At 45.1% G+C, this 22,169-nt stretch overlaps 2 protein-coding genes across 2 annotated transcripts; both read left to right on the top strand.

The window, feature by feature from the left end:
* Positions 1–2,148: 2,148 nt before the first annotated feature.
* On the top strand, positions 2,149–13,949 carry tp53inp1 (tumor protein p53 inducible nuclear protein 1). The gene is given in 5 exon segments (XM_041044580.1): positions 2,149–2,418; positions 5,396–5,609; positions 5,612–5,774; positions 8,435–8,948; positions 9,107–13,949. Coding segments are annotated over 4 exon segments (960 nt in total). The 5' UTR covers positions 2,149–2,418; positions 5,396–5,549; the 3' UTR covers positions 9,330–13,949.
* A 744-nt stretch (positions 13,950–14,693) lies between these two features.
* ccne2 (cyclin E2) lies at positions 14,694–21,391 on the top strand. Its single transcript, XM_041044673.1, has 12 exons — positions 14,694–14,832; positions 16,367–16,405; positions 16,653–16,734; positions 16,940–16,993; positions 17,477–17,619; positions 17,981–18,116; positions 18,207–18,353; positions 18,519–18,614; positions 18,825–18,959; positions 19,096–19,207; positions 19,669–19,826; positions 20,044–21,391. The coding sequence occupies exons 2-12, from the start codon at positions 16,392–16,394 to the stop codon at positions 20,152–20,154; spliced, it is 1,188 nt and encodes a 395-aa protein (XP_040900607.1). The 5' UTR covers positions 14,694–14,832; positions 16,367–16,391; the 3' UTR covers positions 20,155–21,391.
* The last annotated feature ends 778 nt before the right edge of the window (positions 21,392–22,169 follow it).

Raw genomic sequence — 22,169 nt, 5'->3', positions numbered from 1 at the left:
AACTGTGACCCTCACACCACGAAACAACACGTGGAAACCCTCCAACAGCCGAAAACTCAGCCACAATCCGGCCTGTATTCAGCTGGGTTCATGGATGTGAAGAAGATCTGTCTACATACTTATGGCCATATAATGAAAATACATTTCATGGCTCCTATACTCACCCAGCACTTCATCAGGAACACCTGTACACCTGCAGTTGAGCAGTTCTGAGGACGGAAACACCTTGGTGATGAGAGAGGTCAGAGGTCAGGGGTACAGTCTGAGTGTTGCTGACCACATTCGTCCCTTCATGGCCACAGCTCACCATCGTCTTGTGGCTCCTTCCAGCAGGATATTGGTCCCAGTCACAAAGCTAAAGTGAGTTCAGTGAACTTCAGTGGCAGAAATCAACAAGTCAACATGGAGCAGAGTCTCAGAGGAAGGTTTCCAGCATCTGGTTGAGTTAATGAGAGCAAAGGGAGGAAGGACCCAGTGTCAGTGTGGAGCTCCTGATAAGGAGCTCGATGAGTGGATTTCAGACTTCTGACAGTGGAACCATGTGTCCAGCCTGTCGACTCGTCAGGTGTCTGAGTGTTAGAAGATGATCAGCATTCCTCCTGAGTTACAGTCAGTCAGTCATCGCGCGTAATGTCTGCTGTCAGAAGAATAAACAAGCTGAGACAAGAATCTGCAGAATGACAGTGTCGGCAGAGACTCCTCGTACCTGCCACCGTCAGCAGACAGACACACAGCGTCCATGAGCCCGTCTGTCTCCTCTTCATGACTGCGTTTCATTTCAAACCCCATCAGCAGGTAGATGAACACCTGCCAGAGTCCCAGGCGTGACCCGATGCAGCAGTTTGTGTTCAACATTTTGGACTTTTAGCTGATGCTCTGATTCAGACCAGCTCCAGTCTGCAGTGATCTGAGTGAGCAGCCGTTAGGAGGTTAAAGGTCACAGCTCGCAGATGGAGGAGGGGATGATCAGTAAATCCAACAACAGCAAGTCCTGAGTTGAGTTGTAGCAGCAGTGTAAAGAATCTAAGCACATTCACTCAGATTGGAGGCAGATTTTACTTCTATATTTTATTTTCATAGTTTTAGCCCACAGCTTTCCTCTGACAGTTACTTTACAAATAAGATTTTTGCATGGAAAAAATATTAAGACCCTATAAAACATGAGGATTTGTCATAGATTAAACTCTCTAACAGTATATACAAGTAGAGTTTATTCAAGATTTTAATTATTCACTTCCTCCATCACAGTTTGGTTCAGTAATCTGACTATTTCTGAAACAAAGGACCTCGAATCGACCACGAAGAGACGCAGAAATGATCACAGACTCAAAATCCCCCCAAACCTGCAAAAAACACACAAAGTGTTTCAGGAACCACACCTGTCCAGGTGTAGCCCAGGTGTAGACAGCTGATGGTTGGATGGACACTAACATGTAACTGGTTTAATCTGTGCACAAACAGACATTATTTTTTGATTGCAGTGCTGGGAATAAGTTTATTTCCTCAAACTGTTGAACCACCTTTGACACAGTGGCTGGTCACTGCGATGTTAGTGTATAAACTAATGAAATACAGTTCGGCTGTTGATCAGTTTAGCTCATTAAAAAGTTGTTTCCTGATAATAAAACCGTTTTATAAACAACTTCAGTTTAACCCAGCGGAGGCTCAGGAATCCACCAGCATCAGAAACACAGCTGAAAATGTGAGTTTTCCCTCATGAATCTCATCCATCAGCTGACAGATGTTACATAACAGTGTCTGAGTGATGTCCCCGTGTGAGAGGACTTCAGCCTGAGCGTCTCCATGAGAGGACGACAGGGATCGGACTCAGCCGTCCTCTGATTTAAGGTGAAAACTTCCAGTTGCTGTGTTTGCCGACTTTACAGCGCTGATAGTAATAGGGAGTGTGGACACTTAGAAAACAGGAAATCCTGCAGCTCGACCCGGAAGTGGCTCTGTTTGTGTGGTATTTGTCTGTTTTTTGGGGGAAAGGCGCAGATCCAGCCTTGTTATTGCTCCCAAACCAACAGCGCTTTGCCCAGTCATGTCCTTAAAAGGGGGGTGGTCACGTGGGTTGGTGACAGCCCGTACCGCGCTTTTTGATTGGTCGGGCTGCTCGAGGCCCGTCCCCTCTGATAGGCTGTCCTTGTGTACGTCACGGCGATCAGCTGTTGGGGCTCCACAACAACAACAAAAGAAGGAGCAGTCTGGGGCCGAGGAGGAAACGGACTGAAGGAAAAAGCTGCAGCGCACTGTGTCTCCCGATGTACAGTCCCTGAATTAACCTTTTTTATATTTTATTTCTTCCGCGAAGAAACCTCACGTTTTTCTATTTTTCGAAAAGTAACGCGTCTACCTCAGTTTTCAGGATTTTGATCACGGTTTGAAACTGGTTTACATCTTCTGCCTCTGCCGCAGGTGAGTTCTTTGTTTTCCTGTCGGTGAACATTAACGGCTCCGGAGCCTCTGGATCTAACGCTAATGCCATTTTCCAGCCACGGTGCAGCAGAGACGCGCTTTACTTTGAGAAACTGACGATTATTACGAAGTTTTGTTGCGTTATTAAACATCAACGATGCGTTTTTATTGGACTTGCGCTGCAGCGTTAGCTTAATCTCTCGGTGCTATCGCCGTTTTCGCTCCGCTGTGCTTCGTCTTTTTCCTCGGACAGGACAGAAGACGTTTCCTGTGTTTTCTGGAAATTATTTCAAAAATATATTTGAGGAGATAAAAGTTTAAGAGGGAGGCTCTGCGGTCCTGCCCTGCGGGTGTAGGATTACAGCCTCCTCCCCTTCCCTTTTATAGCATAACCAACAAACCCGTCAGGCTGCGGCTCCAGAGGATTATTGGAAGAGTTTGGCTTTTTTGTCCCGCTGGCTGGTTGGTAAACCACATTCGAGCTGAAAGAGTTAGCCGATTAATCGAATAGTTCATCAACAAGAAAAGTACTTGAGAATAAATTTGAAAATTTGTTCTTTATCGAGTAAAAATATAAATCAACTTCCTTTCCTGCTTTTTTCTTAGCGAGGATTTGCTGCTCCTGTTACATCATTGTAAATTCACTTCGGGGTTTTGGATGGTGCAGATGTCATGTTCAGCTCTGGGGAAGTTGAAGCATTTCTCATTTTTAGCTAGTGTTTTTTTATAAACCAAACAATCGATTAATCAGAAGAAGAGCTTATTTTCTGACCTTTTATAGTCGCTTACATAACCGTAAGTTATTGACAGCAGCCAAAACTAAACAACATGCAAAGTCAACAAAAACAGAAGTCATATAGACGCACTGTTTATAATTTGCCTGACACCATTTTATATGACATGTACATTTTACTTGTGCCGAAACAGCCGCGTGTATAAATCCCTGTTTGCAAACTAAAGCGCGTGTGAGGTGGGTTTTATGGGACCTCCGCGTGTCATCCTGTAACCTCCAAACTGTTTTTACAGTCTGCTCCTCTTACAACCTATTTTAAACTTGGATGAATAAATAATGTGAGTATGATGTAACAGATGCATTAATTGCGTTGTCGTTCAACAGAAAGCCGCGGCCGTGACTCAGTGGCCTGTTTAACGACCATAACATCAGCCGCAGAGCAGCTTTCCTTTGTGTTTGGTGATTATTGTAATGAGAAGGAGACATCCACCCATTTTTAGTCTTTATCCATAAAATGCCCCAGTTGGGTGGTGGTGGTGGTGGGTGGGGGGGGGGGGGGGTAGTATAGTAGCAACAGACGAACAGGTGGAACAGATTATCAGCCTCGGACTGACAGTCACTCAGTTCAAACTGATTTCTGTCTCTTTCTGTGTCACAGCTGCTCGATGTTTACAGAGGCGGAGTTTGGCTTTTGTTCTCGAAAACAGAAGCGCTTTCTAGTTTTTCTTAACCCGTCATAACATGACAACAGAGATATACGAGCCGGAGCCGGAGGTCGTGAACGCATCGCAGGCGAGGTTGTTGCGTTCGATTCGAACGGAGTGCGCGTTCAGGCGGTGGGAAGAAAATCGGAAACCTGGGGCTGGACAGCAGGAGGACCCTGCTTAGAGAGAGTTTAGCAAATCATTCAAACCAAAACTGTAAAATTGGACGGTGGGGGGCTCTGGGTCGTTGGCTCCAATCCACAAATGCTGTGCCAAAAGGGGGCCTCCCTCCCTTCTCCTTTATACAGCAGCTGCACTGGGACGGGTCACTTCTTATTCTGTCTGCTGATACTTCCCAAGTGTGAAAGACTGTACTCAGACCAGCAGACAGGCTGCCAGCCAGATCTCTTTATTTACTGGTGAATAAAACGCAGACTGGGCAGCGCCTCTCTGCTCGCCTCCCTCAGATCAATAACTGAAGAAGCTGCAGCTGCTGCTCGCTTCCATCGGGCCTGACAGGAAATGAATCCTGCCTCAGTTACGGTGGTGATTCACTTTACAGCCTCATACACGCTCATGAGCCAGGCCTGCCCTGTGTGTGTGTTTACATCTTTTATCTGAGGCTCTTCGGTTTGTGTGTCAGGCTCCTTCCTAACATCTTTTATAAGGAACGTGATGCTCAGCAGGTGAAGTCAGCATCTGTAAACATCTGCAGAAGGAGACATTAAACACATCACAACATTTGATTACAAAAAAACTCCATTAATGTTTCGTATTAAAGAACCAGCAGAGAGGGTTTCGTTGTCACGCAGCGCTGAGTGTACACAGTGTTTACAGTATCTGTGGGGTTGATAAGGTTACTGGTAACTCAATAATTACTTGGCTTTCAGAATCACCATATGACCCATATTCTATTTTAGAACAAAAACTCCTCATACACTGCAAATTCAATACTGTAGATAACACTGTAAATAACATGGTCTCAGATACAGGCCAGAGGAATGGAGCATGTTTCATCTGAGTGATTTTACTGTGCCGCTCTGCTTCACTCTCACCGCTCTCATAACGTCGCGTTCGGCCGCAGCAGCAGATGTTTTCAGAGAAACAGCTGAACATGGCGCAGCATTTAGCAGATGAAGAGTCAGATATTTCCCTCAGGAGCTGGTGGAGACCAACCCCAGAGCTAAAAGAGAGGGAACGCTGGATGAGGCTCGTCAGGTGGCCTCAGAGGCCGCTCCAGATGAAGGATTGTGATGATCTGCAACTTCTGGGTGTGGAAATAAGCACCTGGTTGCAACAAGTTCACAAGTGTTTTAGCTTGTTTTGCTGCCCCCAGGTGGCCAAAGTTTCAACTACTACAGCTGTAAGGAACAAAAATGAGGACTTCTGAGTTGATCTACTTCTAACTTAACCTCTGTGAGACTTGATTTACTTAAACCAGGGATAAAGCCCTAAAAATCTCTCCTTCTCAGGTTTAGATCTGGTTTAATCCTGGATTCTGTCCATTAAACCATTCTCTCCTGTTCTTGTCTCCTCTCAGGGCTTTTTTCTACTTTTGTACGTGTTGAATTGATCCTGACGTTGAGCGATGTCCAGCCTGAGTCTGCTGGCCCTCAGATGATCCATGACCACACCTTATTGATGCACTTTATCACCTTTCCGGAGCCTTCCTCTTGCCGTGAACCCCGCAGCTGATGACCAAAGTGCCCGCCACGCTTCCCCGCCGTCGCCCCGTGCCGCGCGCCTCCTCCAGCTCCTCCCTCAGCCTCACGCCCTCGCAGGACGTCCAGGGATGTTTCAGAGGTTCGCCAGCGCTCTGTTTGGGGACGACGTGGAGGAGCTGAGTCAATGCAGCCGACCTGGAGACAGCAAAGAGGAGGAGGAGGAGGACGAAGACTGGATCTTGGTCAACTACCTGGGTAAGTCACATGAGAAGGTGGTGAAGAACGAACCCTTGTTTATGCTCAGTCCTCCTGATTGAGAAAGCACTTTGTGGCTTTGTTTTGAAGACGTCTGAAATGTCAGTCAGAAGTGCAACAAGTCACTAAATGAGATTCAAATCATGTAACTTCCTGAAACTTGTTTTAAAATTTGGTTTAAGGAAGAGAAAAGCAAAATCTGACAAAGATCATGTGACTGGTTGAAAACTCAGGGAAAAGCTAGTAAGCAGATCTTGAGTTAAGATTTTTTTTCATACAAAGGAGTTTGTTTTGTTTGCAGAGAGAAAATAGACCAACATGCAGCAGATTGAAATGATACTGTATAAATTTAGACTGTCAGGTCTGAGGAGAAGTCGAGCCAAGTTTCCAGAGCTGTCTGAGATCCCAGGTCCCCAAAAAAAGATCCCAGTCAAAACAGACACGGCACCCAGAGAAGTTCCACAAGTCAGAAACACACACAGAAACACACACAGTAACACACACTGTATACAGAAACATGACACACTGCAGAGACTTCCAGGTGGCTCTGAGTGAATCTTGGCACAGCTTTGGTTTGGCCCACCGTTCACCCGTCGCCGGTCTCGACTCGACTTGACCCGTCTCTGGTTCCACCGCTGTGTGAATATTTCAGGCGGGGGGGGGCAGAGGCCGGTTCATCCACTTCAGGCTGGGGTGGGGGGGGGTAGGGTGGCATCAGGCAGTTTATGGTAGTCAACCTGTAAACAGGTCAAACAAAAGCGCCTGAGGAACCAGAGGATGTAAAAATAGATGCTGGTGGTTCCCATTCTGGGCCTGTGGAAGTGGACATGTATGGGCACAGAGCTGCCTCTAACATCCCTCCAGCCAAACACACCTGGGTGCAGTGTTGTGTTTCTCCCAGGTGCATTGTAAAGTTAGAAACTGGTCATGGAGCCTCACTGAGTTCTGCATCAGACCAACAAAAGCTCAGGCTACATTTCCTCAGAGGAAAATAAGAAATTAAACCCAGCAACAAAGCTCTAATCACACTTTACGTCTCTGCACAGCTCGTGTCCTTGTATGTAGACCCCCCCAGGGTCGTATGAACAGAGCTGCATGCTCGTGCTTTGGAGAATATCAGGGGCCTGTTGTAAAAGTTATGTTTGCAGCTTCTTGTTTGTCGCTTTGCAAAATACAGCTACAAGTCCTGCAGGGCTCTCGTAAGCTCATGCATGAGACACAAGTGTGGCTGTAGTTTTAATGTTTTAAAGTGACGCGTGTCAAAGTGAGCAGGAGGAAATGATCTCGCTGTCAAACACGGCGGGCAGCCGGCAGATCTGGTGAAACCAGACCAGCGGTTGAAGAAGAAATCCTGTTGAAGGTGAAATCAGCTGCAGACTCTGAGCCTTCGTGGTTGATAGAGGAGGCTGTGTTGTGTGGAAGGTCAGCCGGTTCGTTCATAATCCACACTGCCCTCATTAACCCGACACACAGCCTGCCAGTCTCTCCACAACACTGCCGGCCCGCACGAACAACAGTGCTTCAGTCCCGCTACAGAGATCAGCTGCTCAGCTGATACCACGCCCCTGAACCTCCTCAGTCTGCAAACGCCTGCAGCCTCTGGAGGAAGAGAGCAGCGGACAGTGAGGGCTGTCCTGCAGATCCTCTGCTGGGCGCTGAGTCAGCACTCTGCAGCGTCTCAGGTCCGCTGTGGGTAAACGAGGATTCCTCCGTGAACTCCTCCACCAGGTGGTGTCCCTGTCACGTGCGGAGGTCAGCTCCGCTCGCTCACACGCACTGAAACATGCAGTAAACAGTGAGAGCACAGAGGCCAGGGGAGATAATCTGGTGAAGGTGCTGAACCTTGTCGCTTCGTTCCTGCAGCTGTTTGGACAGAAAACACAAACCTGCAGGGTTTGACCAATAAAACTGACGCGAGATCATTTGCAGGTTTTATTTGACTGCTGGAGAAAAGAGCAAGTCCTTAAACAGAACTGAAATCAAACAGAGACGTCTGCTTCGTAGACACAGGGTTATTTTTAGCTTCCAGCCTGCCTGCTGCAGATCATGTTGCTTCTCCACCTCCTAACTTCCTGCGTCTCTGTGAATCATTAAAAGCCGATGTTGGATCAAAACAAGAGCCTGACTTGCAGCTTTTGTCCAGACTCCTGTTTTCAAACGGCAGCGTTGGACGTGTGGCGGTGCAGGATGTTGGCACCGTGTCACTGTGATGACTGATGTGTAAAGAAAAATGTGCGGCGGTTGTTTCTGCAGCTTCTTGTGGAGGAAACGGGGAAGGATCAGGTGTCTGTGAGCAGGTTAAGCTGCTGTGCTCGGGTGAGACAGGTTTAGCAGCACACAGGCGTGTTTGCATACACACAAACAGAAACGTGTGCAGGCTGCGGTTTCAGTTGGACATGTGATGCTGAGCCGTTCACTCGCCTGCCTGCAGCTCTGTGGCTGCTCTGCATCAAGAAAATGATTGTTTACACGGGACCACTTCAGCAGGCCGCTGCGCCCCCTGCTGGCAGGAAGCAGGTGCTACACTGGGTCTGTGTGGAACCTGAGAGTTTGACATTAATGTTGAAAGCAGCAAACCAGACGGATGGATCCGTGGAACAGGTGTCAGAATAAAGATGCATCACACTTCCTGTTATTAATGCGTCTGTTTCTCTGTGCAGCTGAAGCCTGCTCCAGTCAGTGTGGTGATGGCCTCTCTGGATCCACTGCCGGTCACGAAGAGGAGGAGGAGGAGGAGGAAGACCTGGTGATGGTCCCCTCCCCAGTGGCCAGCCCCCCCGTCCGCTACGCCTCCTGCACCTCCCTCAACTCCACGGCCGACACCGACCCGGACGGCGGCGCGGAGGAGGAGGACGAGGAGGAGGAGGAGAGCGGGTTCCTGCGCCTGGACGCCTGCTCTCTGGAGGAGAGCTGGTTTGTCACGCCCCCGCCCTGCTTCACCGGCCGCAGCAGCCAGCCCGTCCTCCTGGAAACCAGCCCTTTGGAGAACCTGCTGATCGAGCACCCCAGCATGTCCGTCTACGCCCACCACAGCCCCCCTCGTCTGACCCTTGACCCCTTGCAACGCTCTCTGGACCGGGAGCTGGACTTTTTGTCCAGTAACATGTCCGGCACCCCGACAGCCTCAGGAGGGAAGGAGAAGGCGAGACGCACGCTGGATGGCCCCCGCCACAGGTGAGGTCCTGACTTAGGTTATGGATGATGAGCTGTGTTTAGATTTTTTTTTGTTTTGGTGCAGTTCTCATGATTATCATTGGACCTTTGGTTTAAAAACGGTTAGTTTCCTGTCAGTCAGCGTCTCTTTGTGCTCCTGCCTGTGTCTCCCCCTGCAGGCCAGAGGTGGCAGTCGTCCAGCGTCGCTCCGGCCTCCACTCCTCCTGCTACGCTGCAGCACTCTCCGCCCGCTCCGGCCTCCTGCAACAGCGGTCGGGTAACGCCACCCAACACACCCAACCTCTGTCCCGCAACGCCCTGCGACGCCTCAACCTGCTGCGCCCCCCGAAGGCCAACACCATGCACCTGCACCAGCCCAGCCAGAGACACCTCAACTTCTGAGGCCATGGCAACCTTCTTCATCATCATCATCATCCTCATCATCATCAACCTTGATCCTCTAAGCAGTATGGGAATCTAACTCTGGACACACACACACACACACCTCTGTCTTTTTTTCTTTTCTCATGAAGAAATCAACACCAGCATCGAGTCCATCACCTACACACCTGATCTGTTCTGACTTCTGATTGGACGGTGAAACAGGGAAAATGGCTGGTGATTTCTCTCACTTTATCAGCTCATGTGACCAGTTGCCTCCTCCTCCCCCTCTTCATCCATCCGTCCTCCTCCACACTGATGCTGAGAAGAAGGGATGTGAAAAGAAAAGGTCGACCCTCTCCTCCTGTGTTGTGTTCTCTCTCTCTGTTGGACCAGTTTCTGTCCAATCACGGAGAGGATGAGTTGTCACGGTGATGTCCTCATCTTCTCTTTCTTTTTTTCTTCTTATTCTTGTTCTTTATGGACGACTTAATGTGTAGAATCAATGCTGTAGGTCACTTTACTCAGTGGCAGGTTCACAGCAGGTGGCAGGACGGTCAGCCGAGGTCGTTGCAAGGTCTCACACACTGGCAACTTTTTGGGCAACTTGACAGGAAACGGGAGACATTTCAGAGCAGCAGCATGTGTGTTCCCAGTTAATCAGTGCAGGATTCGTGTGTTAAGGCTTTGAGGAAAAGTTGCCCAAAGTTTTGCTCAAAAAGTTGCCAGAGTCCGTGTGTGACGAACGCAGCGGACACTTGAGGTGTTGTGGTGCTCATCAGTATCCGACAGGTGTGTTTCTGTAACCTGAGCCCTGTTCACTTTAAACCAGCTGGTGTTGTCTGAAGTCGACGAGTCACAAGGAAAAATCCCCTCAAATAATCCGACGCTGTTACAGTCGCTGCTGCTTCGTCTGTTTCTAACACGAGAGAACGGAACAGCTGAAAGCACAGAGCGCAGTTCGGTCCATTAAAGGGACATTCCACAGATTATACATGTCAAAGTCAGTTTGCTCATCATGAACAGCTGTATAACATCTGCTGTGGCTTTATCAAGTCTGAGAAAATAAGCTTAAAGTGGAGAGACTACACGTTCATAACAGAAAGTCTGTTACAGACTCTATGTGAAGAGTGAAAGATGCTGATTGCATTATGGGAAATGTAGGATCCAGTGTTTAACCCATACTAGGACAGTCAGGATGTCTCCGCCTCAGCTGCTTTGACGGTTCACCACTTTTTTTTTTTTATCTGTCCAAACAACCAGTCTGAAAAACACTGTCCAGTTATTACATTTAACATTTGGAAAAACACAACATTCTGAGCCCGTGTTGCCTCAAGTACAACACTGAATCAGCAGCACCCATTAAACATATAACGGATCCTTTCACAGGAAACACAGGAAGTAATTTCATGTTTCGCCCTAAAGGCAACTTGCACCAACAAATTTCAAAAAGACCCATTTGCCCCATTTTAACTTCAGCATGTTCACGACCCAGGCACGAACATGCTGCTTTCGCAGGTTTTCCTGTGAAACTGGGGTAGTGACTGAAAACTGAGAGACAGAACAGAGAGTTTTATGAGCCCAAACCTTTCCTGTAGCTGCTTTGCCTTTGACTCTGTTTTCAGCTCTGCTGCAGATGTAGACGCTGAGTTTTAGTTTTTCTGTGTTTCTTCCTCTGTGATCGTTGATGTCGGTCGTAGAGAGGAGCCCTCCCTTCCCAAATCGGGGGGAATTGACTTCATTGACTCATGTTGTCTATAGAACAAAGAAAACACATCAGTAATAAATGCAAACACAAAACACATCACCACTTCCTGTTGTAGAGCATTTGAGGGCATTTTTCCTAAATTTCCTGCCTTAAAATTTCAAAAATTCACTGATCTTGCCTCTCGTCAGTCCAGCGGTGTTGTCCTGTTGTTAAACGCGGCGTCTCCTTGTTGGCGGTCCTGCGGCGCCGGCTGAACCTGCCTCTGACTTTGTAATTCAGTACTTTTCACAATATTTTTTTGGAAAAAGAAAAAAAAAAAAGATGGTAAAAATTACTGGGTTAAATATCACTAAACGCCTTGTTTTAACGGTAGCTTTGAGATGAATACAAATGTAAAAATGTATTTAAAAAAAAAAACTTCCAAAATATTTTTTGAAAAGAAAAAAACAAATTACATATCAGTATGAAGTTGGTATATATGCGTCTATGGTTTCTTGCTTAGGTATGTTTGGTTATGTTAGTGTGCAATCTGTTGCATGGTTGTAGAGTTGTGTTAATGTCACGATGGTGGAAAAAAAGAAAATGGAAAAAGATTATTTTTCTTTTAGTGATTTTGTTTGTTTGTTCTTAAATGAATCTGCAGTCCACTTCTCAGGGTCACAACTAATCACCTTTACACTTTAGGAAAATGCAGATTTACTTGACGGCTGATGATTCTTTGTGCGTGCTCAGACTTTTCCAGCTCTGTCTTAGCGAGTTTTCCCTCGTGAAAATGTTTGTGAGAAATAATTGACTTTTAGTTTTAGTGTCTCAGAAACTTATCCTGGTCCCAGGACTGTGAAAACTCTCAGTCGACTGTTGGAAATCCATCAAGATGGAGAGAAAATTGTTGGTCTTTTTCTGTGTTGTTTATATTTTTTGCTAACGTGTACCTAACATGGTTTTAGAAATGTACTTTATGCTTTTTAACGATTCTGTTTTCCATGTTAACTTAGTTACATTTTGTTAAACTTAAAAATATTTAAACCAAAAAAGTAGCAGTGACCTTTAACTTTTCACTAGTTTATAATATTGATGTTTTTTTTTTTTAAGTTGTTGAACTTGTAGTTGTGAGCAGCTCTCGTCTCGGCGCTCTGAAATGGTGGACTGTTCTTTATATGTCCACTGTAGGGAAAGTGGAGCTCGGGCCGAGTCACCACACTGCAGGAGAAAGGAAAAGATCCGACTCACAGAGTGACGGGATCTACTGCACCACAGCACATCTGCGTTCAGAAAAAAGAAAAGACGAAACGTTAGGAACGACAAAAATATTATTACACAAAGACTGAGACAGAATTCTGGCTTTTTAAGTCTCGTTGATGAGACGCTGAGTCACAGTTAATAAGACAATAAGACAAAATGATGACGTTTCTCCTGATAATTGTGACATAAAAGGTCAAACATTTGATTCACTCTCTTTTAAACCTTTGACTTATCATGTCAAACTACATATATGTATACATACATGCATGTTTCAAATGTTTGACAGAAGATATATTCATCTAAAATTTTCTTATTAAGTCAAATAGTTTTTAAGCTAAGAAGTCATTTTATGACTTAATTATCTCAAATTGTAGACATTTTCTCCTAATTTTGTGTTAATGGAGTGTTTTTTCTTTTTTTATGATTCCTGACTTTCATTTATTTCATTTCTTTTCTTGGCAGAAATGGGCTTCAGCACTGAGTCTCACATTGAAACCTAAAATCTCAGTTTTCTGAAGATCGTTCTTGATTGATGCTGAAACAGGGGACAGTCTCCAACCTATCAGTTCTGCTGAGCTACTCAAACATTAAACACTTTGATTTTAAAGCTGAAGTTTAGGGAACAGACCCCGCTGTGTGAACACAGAGTGAAAACAAGAGTTTAAGGCTGGAAGCTGAATCTCCAGCCTGACGTCAGTTTGTGTCTGTGGTCGTGTTGATGGGACGGTAGCATTAATAAGGAAGAACTAACTAACACGCGTTTGTTAGGCGTCTGTGTGGTTCGCTGTAAATAATTATACTCATAGTGGAGTGGCTCTTTCTCTGGTGTATTTAAGCTTTTCTTTTATTTCTCGAATGTCTCTCTCTCTCTCTACTGTCGAGCTTTGCAATCATGGACAATGTTATTTAGTGTTACTACGGCGTTTTTGAAAAAGACAAACTTAAAGACAGAAGGGATCGGAGGAGACGGTGATCTGTCTCCTCCCGCTGTCAGGAGCCTTTAATGTTTTATTTTTAGTGTTAGTTTCTGTTCTCATCTCTCCATCATCAAACTAACAGGGATTTGTAATGTTTTTTTTTCAATGCCTTGAAATTTGTGGATCACGTGCCTTCCAGGTTGAAATGTTGTAATGACAATGCATCAATGAAGAACTTGAACTCTCTTTTTTTTTTAATGTCCTGAGTGGACGAAATAAATGAAAACACACAAACAGACATCGGAACCCAACTATGCACCACTCGGAGGAAGCTTGTTTGCTCTCGCCGCCACCACCCGCCCAGCCCGTGTACAGCTTTTATAATGACTCAACAAACCAGACAGAATGATGTAGCAAAATCTCCTTTCTCCTCTTTTTGTTTATTTTTTTAAAAAAGTGTGAAGAATATTTTGTGGCATTTTTATTTTTCACCAAGTGTTAGACATTTGTGCTTTTTTTTGTGTAGTTTACTGGAATAATACAGCACTTTGCCAAAAAGAAAAAAAAGGTGTAGGAATTTTAGGGTTAACTCTTTATTTATCGACAGAACTGTCTCCTTCTTTGTGTTTTGGATGTATGAATGATCAATTCTCTCTGTTCTGATGTCAGAAACAAAACAAATGCTAATTAAAACAGTGGGGTCATCTGTTTTCGAACTGTAATAGTTAATACATGTGATCTCTTATTAGCCTATAATAAATGTTTTCATACGCAGCTCTCTGGTCTCTGTCTGTTACTTCAGGCTCTGTAAAGTAAGTGATGAGTTCATTTTACTGTTTCACGGTTTAAGCTTAGGCTTGAGTTCAGGTCTAAGAAAAAGTGCTGTATAAATAAAGTTATTATTATTATTGTTGTTGTTGTTATTATTATTAATAGTTATAGCGCAGGGGTGTACAGGACTGTACGTGCGCTGGAATAAACATTGCACTGTTTATGTACAGTATGTGCACGTGTACACTTCAAAAGTTTTTAAAAATAAGTTATAAACAGAAGTAAACGCTCACATCAGCAGAGGTGCACTTTGACAGCGCACCCACGTGCCCCCTCTGTTTACATTCTGCGGAGGAAGCACGCGGCTGTCGCTGCTCGCCCTCTCATTGGCTTTTCGTCACAGAGACCCCTCCCACAGGCGGGGCTCGCACGCGGAAGCTGTTCCGGTGCCGCGAAAAGAAATCGCGAATAACTCCTTAAAGTTAAGAAATTACTGGAGTATTCCGCCTGTAGATGAATTCCTGTCGTGTACCGAGCCGTTAAAGTTCAGCCGGAACGTACGGAAAGCCGAGTTCACTTCAAAAACCTCCCGGCGATTCCGTGTCCGTTAGAAATGAACGTAAGCTCCGGATGAACGCGGTAAATAACCCGTTTATCGGCTTTCTAACGCTGCTGTCCGGCCGTTTTATCGCTAACGGGGGTCTCCTGGCGCCGTTTAAACATTTCAGTTTTGCTCGTTTGTGAAAATCTCACTTCAAATTTAAACATTTAGCGCGTTTCTGTGAACCGGGAACGGGCATGCGCAGTGGCAACAGAAGGCATACGCGGATATAAGGATTGGCGCCGGCGCCACAGCTGATGCATTCATTCATTCTTCACTGAGGAGGTAAGACCACCGAGCCGGAGATCGCATTTATACTCATATTTGTACTTTTATGACAAACGTGTGCTGTTGAATGTACTGAACGTTTCGCAACGTGAGTTTCAACCTTGAATCTCAGTTTTTCCTACGCAGTTTTGTGTCAAGTGGATTTAAATGTGGATCAGCGGAGGACTGCAGCCACATCTCAGTGTTTGAATATCCTGACCTGTTTGAAGGGGGTTTCGCTGCTGTTGTAGTTTTCTTCACCTGGGGTGAATCTTGCATGCCATCCTCGGTGTGTGTGGAGTGACAAATTTTTTTTGTCTTTAATGGAGCTGATCTGTTAAAACACAGAAGCTGCTCTTGTAACTTAAAAAACCCTCCGAAAAGTATTTGAGCTATTTTTTTCCTCGTTCTCCCAAATCAAGCAGATATTTAGCTGTTTGCATGCAAAATCGGCAGATCAGCAGTTTATGTGCATATCGAACTGAGCTGGTTATAGTTGACCTAGTTTGCAGTTACCGGGCTAAGTTTGCTAATTACAGTAGCTCCCCTCCACAAGTTAGCGTCGCGGTTCAATCGGTTTACCCGACTTTAATGCCACTTAACGGACTTTAAATACGTTAGTTTTTAGATATGTGGTTCCCAAGCGTTTATTCTGCTAGTCGAGCCTGGATATAAGTCGGTTTGGTTTATCTTTAGCGGTGATTTTTGCCAGTTTTCCCCCGCAGACTCGGTGGAGGTTCGGGGAGGAAGGGCTCAAATCCTCCCGCTTTTGCGCTGCGGAAATTGGCGCGTCTTTGGATTTAAGTCCTCAAATAAAGTTAATATTTTCACATTTTCATCATTTAGACTGCACCAAAGATGTCCCTAGACGTGTGCTTTATCGCTGAAGATGAGAAACTCGGGTTGAAACGCAGCATTTTCGAGCTTTTTTTGTTTGAAATCGAGGGAACAAGCAGCCCCCCTCCTTTTTGGCTGCAGCTACCACACTAGCTCGCAGAACTTGGCTGCTCTGTTCGGCTCTTTATCATCAGTTTTATCTGTTACATCCATTTAGCATGGAGCTGTGGTTAGCTCGGTCTTTAGCTTTAGTTAGTCGACCTTTTATTGCGTTTGTGGAGCTTCTCTGCTTCTCTTTATTTGCGGTCACAGGGTAACGTACTTTATCTGTTACCACAAGCTAACCACAGCTTCTAACCAGGTCCACACTGAGCCTGTTGTATGTTGTTTCCTCCTGCGGCTCCTTCAGGATTTTCCAGGAGCCAGTTTGGTTCTTTATAACATTATTTTAGTTATAACACTTGGTTCTGTGCTGTGGAAGGCTTATATAACCCCCCCAGGGCTAACACATACAGTGAGCTCTAATGTGTTGTAGACTTGTGACTGTTGGGCCCAGTGGCTCCAGAACATGGCCTCAGGACTTTGATGAAATGGTTCCAGGAGAAGTGGATTGATTCTGTCAGCGGCCCCCGTGTTTCACGGTGTCTGTATTTATGTGTTCTGTATTAAATCTGCAAATAAATCTCACCTGTTCCTCTTTTTGTTTCCTGCGCAGCGGAGCCATAAATACAGTCGACACCATGTTCAGACGCAGGTAAGCAGCTGCTGGTGTTTGATCTCAAACTGAGGTCTGGGGGGGTACACTGTAAAGAAAAAAAACAAAACTGTAAACTGTAAAGCATGTAGTTCGATGTACATTTATCCCAGAATCATTATTTGGACAGCAGAAATGATTAACTAATTGACAGTCTCCAAATTTTCTGAGTGAAGCGGTGTGTGTCTGAACCTGCAGCTGTGATGTTCATGCCATTTAAATTTTTTATTTTTTTTTTTTACTGCAGTGGTCGCATCACACTTCAAGCCAGAGATTCAAACACACCTGAGCCGACCACCAGAGCCCCACTGAAGAAGAGAAAATCAGAGGTTTGTGTTTTCTTTCTCTAATGGTTTATATCATGTGTGTGATTTCAGATTTTCTTCTCTCTTCCTATTATTGTCAATGTTTCAGTGACTTCCTGTGAAGCCCCTTTTCTCTTTGTTTTATTAGATTTTAGTCTCAGGTTTATTGTCCGGTTGTAGTTGTTAGTTCAAACACTGACTCACCACTTTATTTTTATTCTTTCTCCAGCCCTCTAAGAACAAACTACAACCAGCTGCCAAGAAACAAAGCTATGAAATACAGGTCAGTGTGTCTGCATGTTATTAATTGTAGATGAACGTGTGTGTGTGTAACTGATAAGAGCTGAGCCCAGAATGTGTGTTGTTACTAGTTTATTATCTGAGTGTTGTTACCCCTCCCTTTCAGGGTGACCTGCCCCTTTTTTTTTAAACTATTATCACGTTATAGTATTTTTATAGGTTTGTATATAATGTACAGTAAAACTCTGTGGTCAGGCATCATCTCAGTATAACAGGCGTCCATTTTGTTACTTCAGTTTATGTACTGTCTCATTTGTGTGCAGCATATTCTGCAACCATGCAGTACCTCATCTTAACCTCATGGGGACACAGTTTAGCTCCAGTGGCAGTTGAACTCTTAAATGTTGAAGTTTCCTGAGTTAAATGTGAACTTTGAATGAATGCAGGGCTGCGACCAGATTAACGTGTCTACATCTGATTGTCTGAACCGTCTGTGTTGATTCATCCTTTGTCCTTGTTTTTTCAGAAGTGTTGGTCGGAGGACGGAGCGAGTCCATGCGTCCTCATCGAAACTCCCCACAAAGAGCTGGAGCCCGCAGACCCGTCCAGCTTCAAACAGTACAGATTCAAAAACCTCTTCATCAAGGCCTCCCCCATTCCACGCCTCAGGTAACTGTGTTTTACACCTCAGCGAGGCTGCTGTGTCCCGACACTTCATGCTGAGACGCTGTGTCTTTTGTTTGCTGAGCTGTTACTCCGCCCGGCTCTATTCAGAGTTTAATGCCCTCGTTCTCCTTGAATCATTTCTTTTAGCTGAGAGTCGATCCAGTTTCTGGGTTTCTTGAATCCCTGTTCAAATTCATTTCAAGAAATAGATTCTTCATTAATGGCAGTTTTAAGGTTTATTGCACCAAGCAGATGTGGGGCAAACAGTGAATATACAGTAACAAATAGATTTGAAACGAACAAGATAAATACTGTGACAAACAAGTGAACGAAAAGATGGTAAGACTCGGCCTCTCTGTTCCAGCTGGGCCAGTTCAGACGACGTGTGGATCAAGATGCTCAACAAGGAGCTGAAGTACGTTCATGACAAGAGCTACTTGCAGCGGCATCCAAAGCTGCAGCCAAAGATGAGGGCGATTCTGCTGGACTGGCTGCTCGAAGTGAGTCCTGAGCTGAACCTGTTGGTTTCAGATCCTTTGTTTGTTTGTTTGCAGGTCTTGAAACTCTCTGAATGTCCTGATTCCCCACAGGTGAGTGAGGTGTACAGCCTCCACCGGCAGACGGCTTACCTCGCTCAGGACTACTTCGACCGCTACATGCTGACTCAGGAGAACTTCAGCAAAGACTGCCTGCAGCTCGTCGGCATCACAGCGCTCTTCATCGCCTCCAAGATCGAGGTGAGTCCCTGATCACCTGAGCGAGGAGGGCAGTCAACATGTCCACAGTCTGAAAAACCAGCCAATTTTAAAATGGAGAAACCGTAAAAACATCGATGCAAAGGTGGTTTCATGTGAAGGAAAGCCTCAGTTTGTAACAGCAGCTCTTCTCCATCTTCCCTTCAGGAGATCTACCCTCCTAAAATCTATGAGTTTGCCTACGTCACAGACGGAGCCTGCGACATGTGGGACATCCAGCGCACGGAGCTTCTCATGCTGAAGGTAAATTAACAGCCTGACTCACTCGTACTGAGCTCTGTGAGACCGTTTTGTACCGTTCGTGCAAACGTTTTCTTCGTGTTGTAAAACAGTAGATACACAACACATCACCTCTGTAGCCACATGTGGAGTTCAGTTTGGTTATGATGGCTAAGAATGAAAATCTGTCTCTGCCTGTGTGTTAACCTGCGCGCCGCTGGTCTCGTCCTGCAGGCGTTGGACTGGAGTCTCTGTCCAGAGACACCCATCTCCTGGTTGAAGCTGTACGCTCAGGTCGAAGCCCAGAAGGACAGCGAGAACTTCCTGGTGCCGCAGTTCTCACAGGAGACGTACATCCAGATCACACAGGTACGTCACACCTGCTGAAAGTCACTTTTCCCGTTTCACTGCTGCACTGAGCAGTTGAACAAACGGAATCAGATCAGTGGACTTCTGTAAACGGTGCAGTTCAGACACACTGACCCGTTTTCCTCTCGTGTTGCAGTTGTTAGATCTGTGTATAATGGACGTCAGCGCACTGGACTACAGCTACAGTGTTCTTGCTGCAGCTGCATTCTGCCACTTCTTCACCTTCGACGTTGTTCATAAAGTCTCAGGTAGGTTTGATTTTCATACCTGCTCAGCCGCGGCGACGGAGTTAAACCTGATACTTGAACCATGTGGTTTTTTTTTTAAATATATATTTCAATGAGATGACGACTGTAAAAATTATAGTAAAATTCATATCAGGATGAAATGAACAGATGTTTGCTGCCTGTCAGATATTAGTTTTGGGGCCATAATCAATGTGGTATTGATATTTGACAATAACTGATCATCAGTTCTATAACCACTCTTTACTAGATTTTAATTTGGGGGGAAAAAGCAGTGAAGTTTTGCAGGTTTCATAAAATGTACAGAAAAAAGAGACAGCAAAGCATCACAGCATCAATAGAATACAATAGAAACCTGAACTACCTGTCCATCGACCTGATCTTCACTCAGTTTCACAGCAGATCTGTGTTTTTACAAACGTCTGTCACATGTTGCTCACGTGCTGTTCACCTGTGTTTGTCAGGTCTGACGTGGGAAAGCGTGGCCCCCTGCGTTCGGTGGATGAGTCCCTTCATGGACACGCTGCGATCCGAAGCCACGCCACAGCTCAAGAACTTCCCCAAAGTCAAAGCCGACGACAGACACAACATCCAGACACACGTGGCCTATCTGGACCTGCTGGTGAGCAACACACAGAAACACGCTTTCACATCCTGGACCCGTGTCTCAGACAGTTCAGTCAACAGGTTTAAAACACAAAGACATTTCACACCTGTAACGTGTGGAATTCAGAGGCAGCACAGGCAAATTTCATGGGTCTGTGGTTTAATAGCTTCTTAAATTTAAAGATGACTTCTTCCTTCTAACACTAATTTTTTTTTTTTTCTCCGTCCTGCAGAGAAAAGCTCAGGAGCGTCAGATCGACAGCCTGGACTGTCAGATGTCGCCTGTCGCTGTGGGAGTGATCCTGACTCCACCCAGCAGCACAGAGAAACCAGCCAATCCCTGAGCAGGACATGACGTGACCAGCAACGAACGCTACCTCTCCACAGTTTGACCTGAAGCGATGACCGACCTCTCAGACCACATCAGGTCCTCGACAAACGGGACGCGATTTTAGGGAAAGACGAAGTTCACGGCGCACGCGTCGGATTTTATTTTAACACTAAGTTCTGACTTTATTTGCTTTTATAAAACTGCAGCTATGATTGTCAGGTAACTTTTTAAAACTTTTTTTTTCCCCACAGCAGCAGGTACCTTACAAAACAGAACATGTTTTGTCTCACAGTCCACTGATTGAGACTGGAGAAGTTTTTTGTTTTTGTTTTCCTGGTTTCAGAAGAAACTACATTTCCTACCTGTCAGGTGTTTTCGGGGAGTTTTGCTGGTGCTGTTCTGTTGAACCTGAAACGCTTTCAGATGGTGCTTCAGTCAGATTCTCAGGAGAATGGAAATGAGGAATCTCTCGTTTTCTGTGTTTCTTATAACGAACTGCATTCCACTCTGAAAGTTCTGTTCTGATTATTATTCTCGTCTCAAGTCCCATTAAAATCGCGTGTAAACGGATTTATGCTCGTTATCGTCGCCACCGAGGAACAAAGTGTGTGTCGTAGCTATTTGAGCCAAATGAACAATCAGCTGTGTGATTTGCTGTTGAACGTCCTCGGGGTGTTTAAATGCACCTGACCTGTTCGTGCGGCTCCAGAATTCCCTTTTAATTTTTATTTTTCCTGTTGCAACCTGGTTGCACATTTTTGTTACATTCCTGGAAAACTTGACAATTGTGCAAAGTTTTTGCTTTTACGTGCTTGTATTTATTAAAAAGCCTGAAAAAGTATGTAAGAAAAAAAATGTCTGTTCATATGTAAAGAAAAAAAAAACATCTTTCAATGAATGAGCTCAGTTTGATCACTGCCAAAGGCAAAAACTATTTATGATTTTGCTCTGTGACACCTGTTGAATTACAGCTCCTCATTAAATGTTGTACACTAGCTTGTCATTTCTTAGTGCCTTTAAAAGACAAACCGATGAACTGTACAGCTTCTTAATTTAAGCTTGAGCGAGCCAAACGGCCGAGAGATCGAACAAACCTCCGACCGTAAACCTCCGCAGCCGGGTGGAGACTCTGCAGTGAACAAACCAACCATGTAAACTGTGTGTAGATGTTTAAGAATGTATGTTTCTGTAAATAGAGCAAGTCAAATTTGTAATTTTCTTTTATATTGCAATGTTTTAAATAAATGAAGTGAAATTAGCTGAGTTTGGTTTGGTTCTTTACAGAGCTTCAGACTGGGGGGGGAGAGGGGGAGGATGAGTCAGCAGAAAGAGTAGCACATCAAACAAAGGGAGAAGAGTCTGCACAGTCACATGTTGATCTCTGTCCAGGTGTGATCTCACCTCTGGTTCCCAGGTGTCTCTCCTGCAGCCAGACACTGTCGTGGACATGAAATGCTCAGACTCTGCTGAAACCAGCTTTACCTCCATCAGTTAGGTAACTTCCTACATTTCCCAGAATGCTCTGTGGGTTGTCTGTTAAGATAAAAGACAAAAACAGATGACTGAAACACAAAGCCACAGACTAACAACACAATAAGCTGAAAGTGTGATAACAATCAGATGAACTGTACTCTGAGCTGTGTTTGTGCATCTGAAGCTAAACTACAACACAAACGCCACAGTGACACTGACTCTGGAAACCTCTGGGAGCCATTTTAGAGACTGCAGGAAGGTTCAGTGGCTCAGGTCACCGTTTTTCTTCCCAGTAAGTTCTGGGTAAAAAGGCTCAGAACAACCTTCCTGTGAATGAAGCCTGACTGAGATAACAACAACGCTGCAGCAGAGACGAGCAGAAACCACGAAAAACAAAGAAAACCTCCAGCACATGTCAAAATAAACACGCAGGTGCTAATGAGGAAAAACACTGAAACATCAACGTGTCAGAAATCTGACTTCAGGAGACCATGAAAACACACACACACACACACACACACACACACACTCATGACAAAAGGTTGAATAGTGACA

The sequence above is a fragment of the Toxotes jaculatrix genome, chromosome 8 (assembly GCF_017976425.1).
Source record: "Toxotes jaculatrix isolate fToxJac2 chromosome 8, fToxJac2.pri, whole genome shotgun sequence".
In the NCBI taxonomy this organism is placed as follows: domain Eukaryota; kingdom Metazoa; phylum Chordata; class Actinopteri; family Toxotidae; genus Toxotes; species Toxotes jaculatrix.
This window is presented reverse-complemented; position numbering and strand designations above follow the sequence as displayed.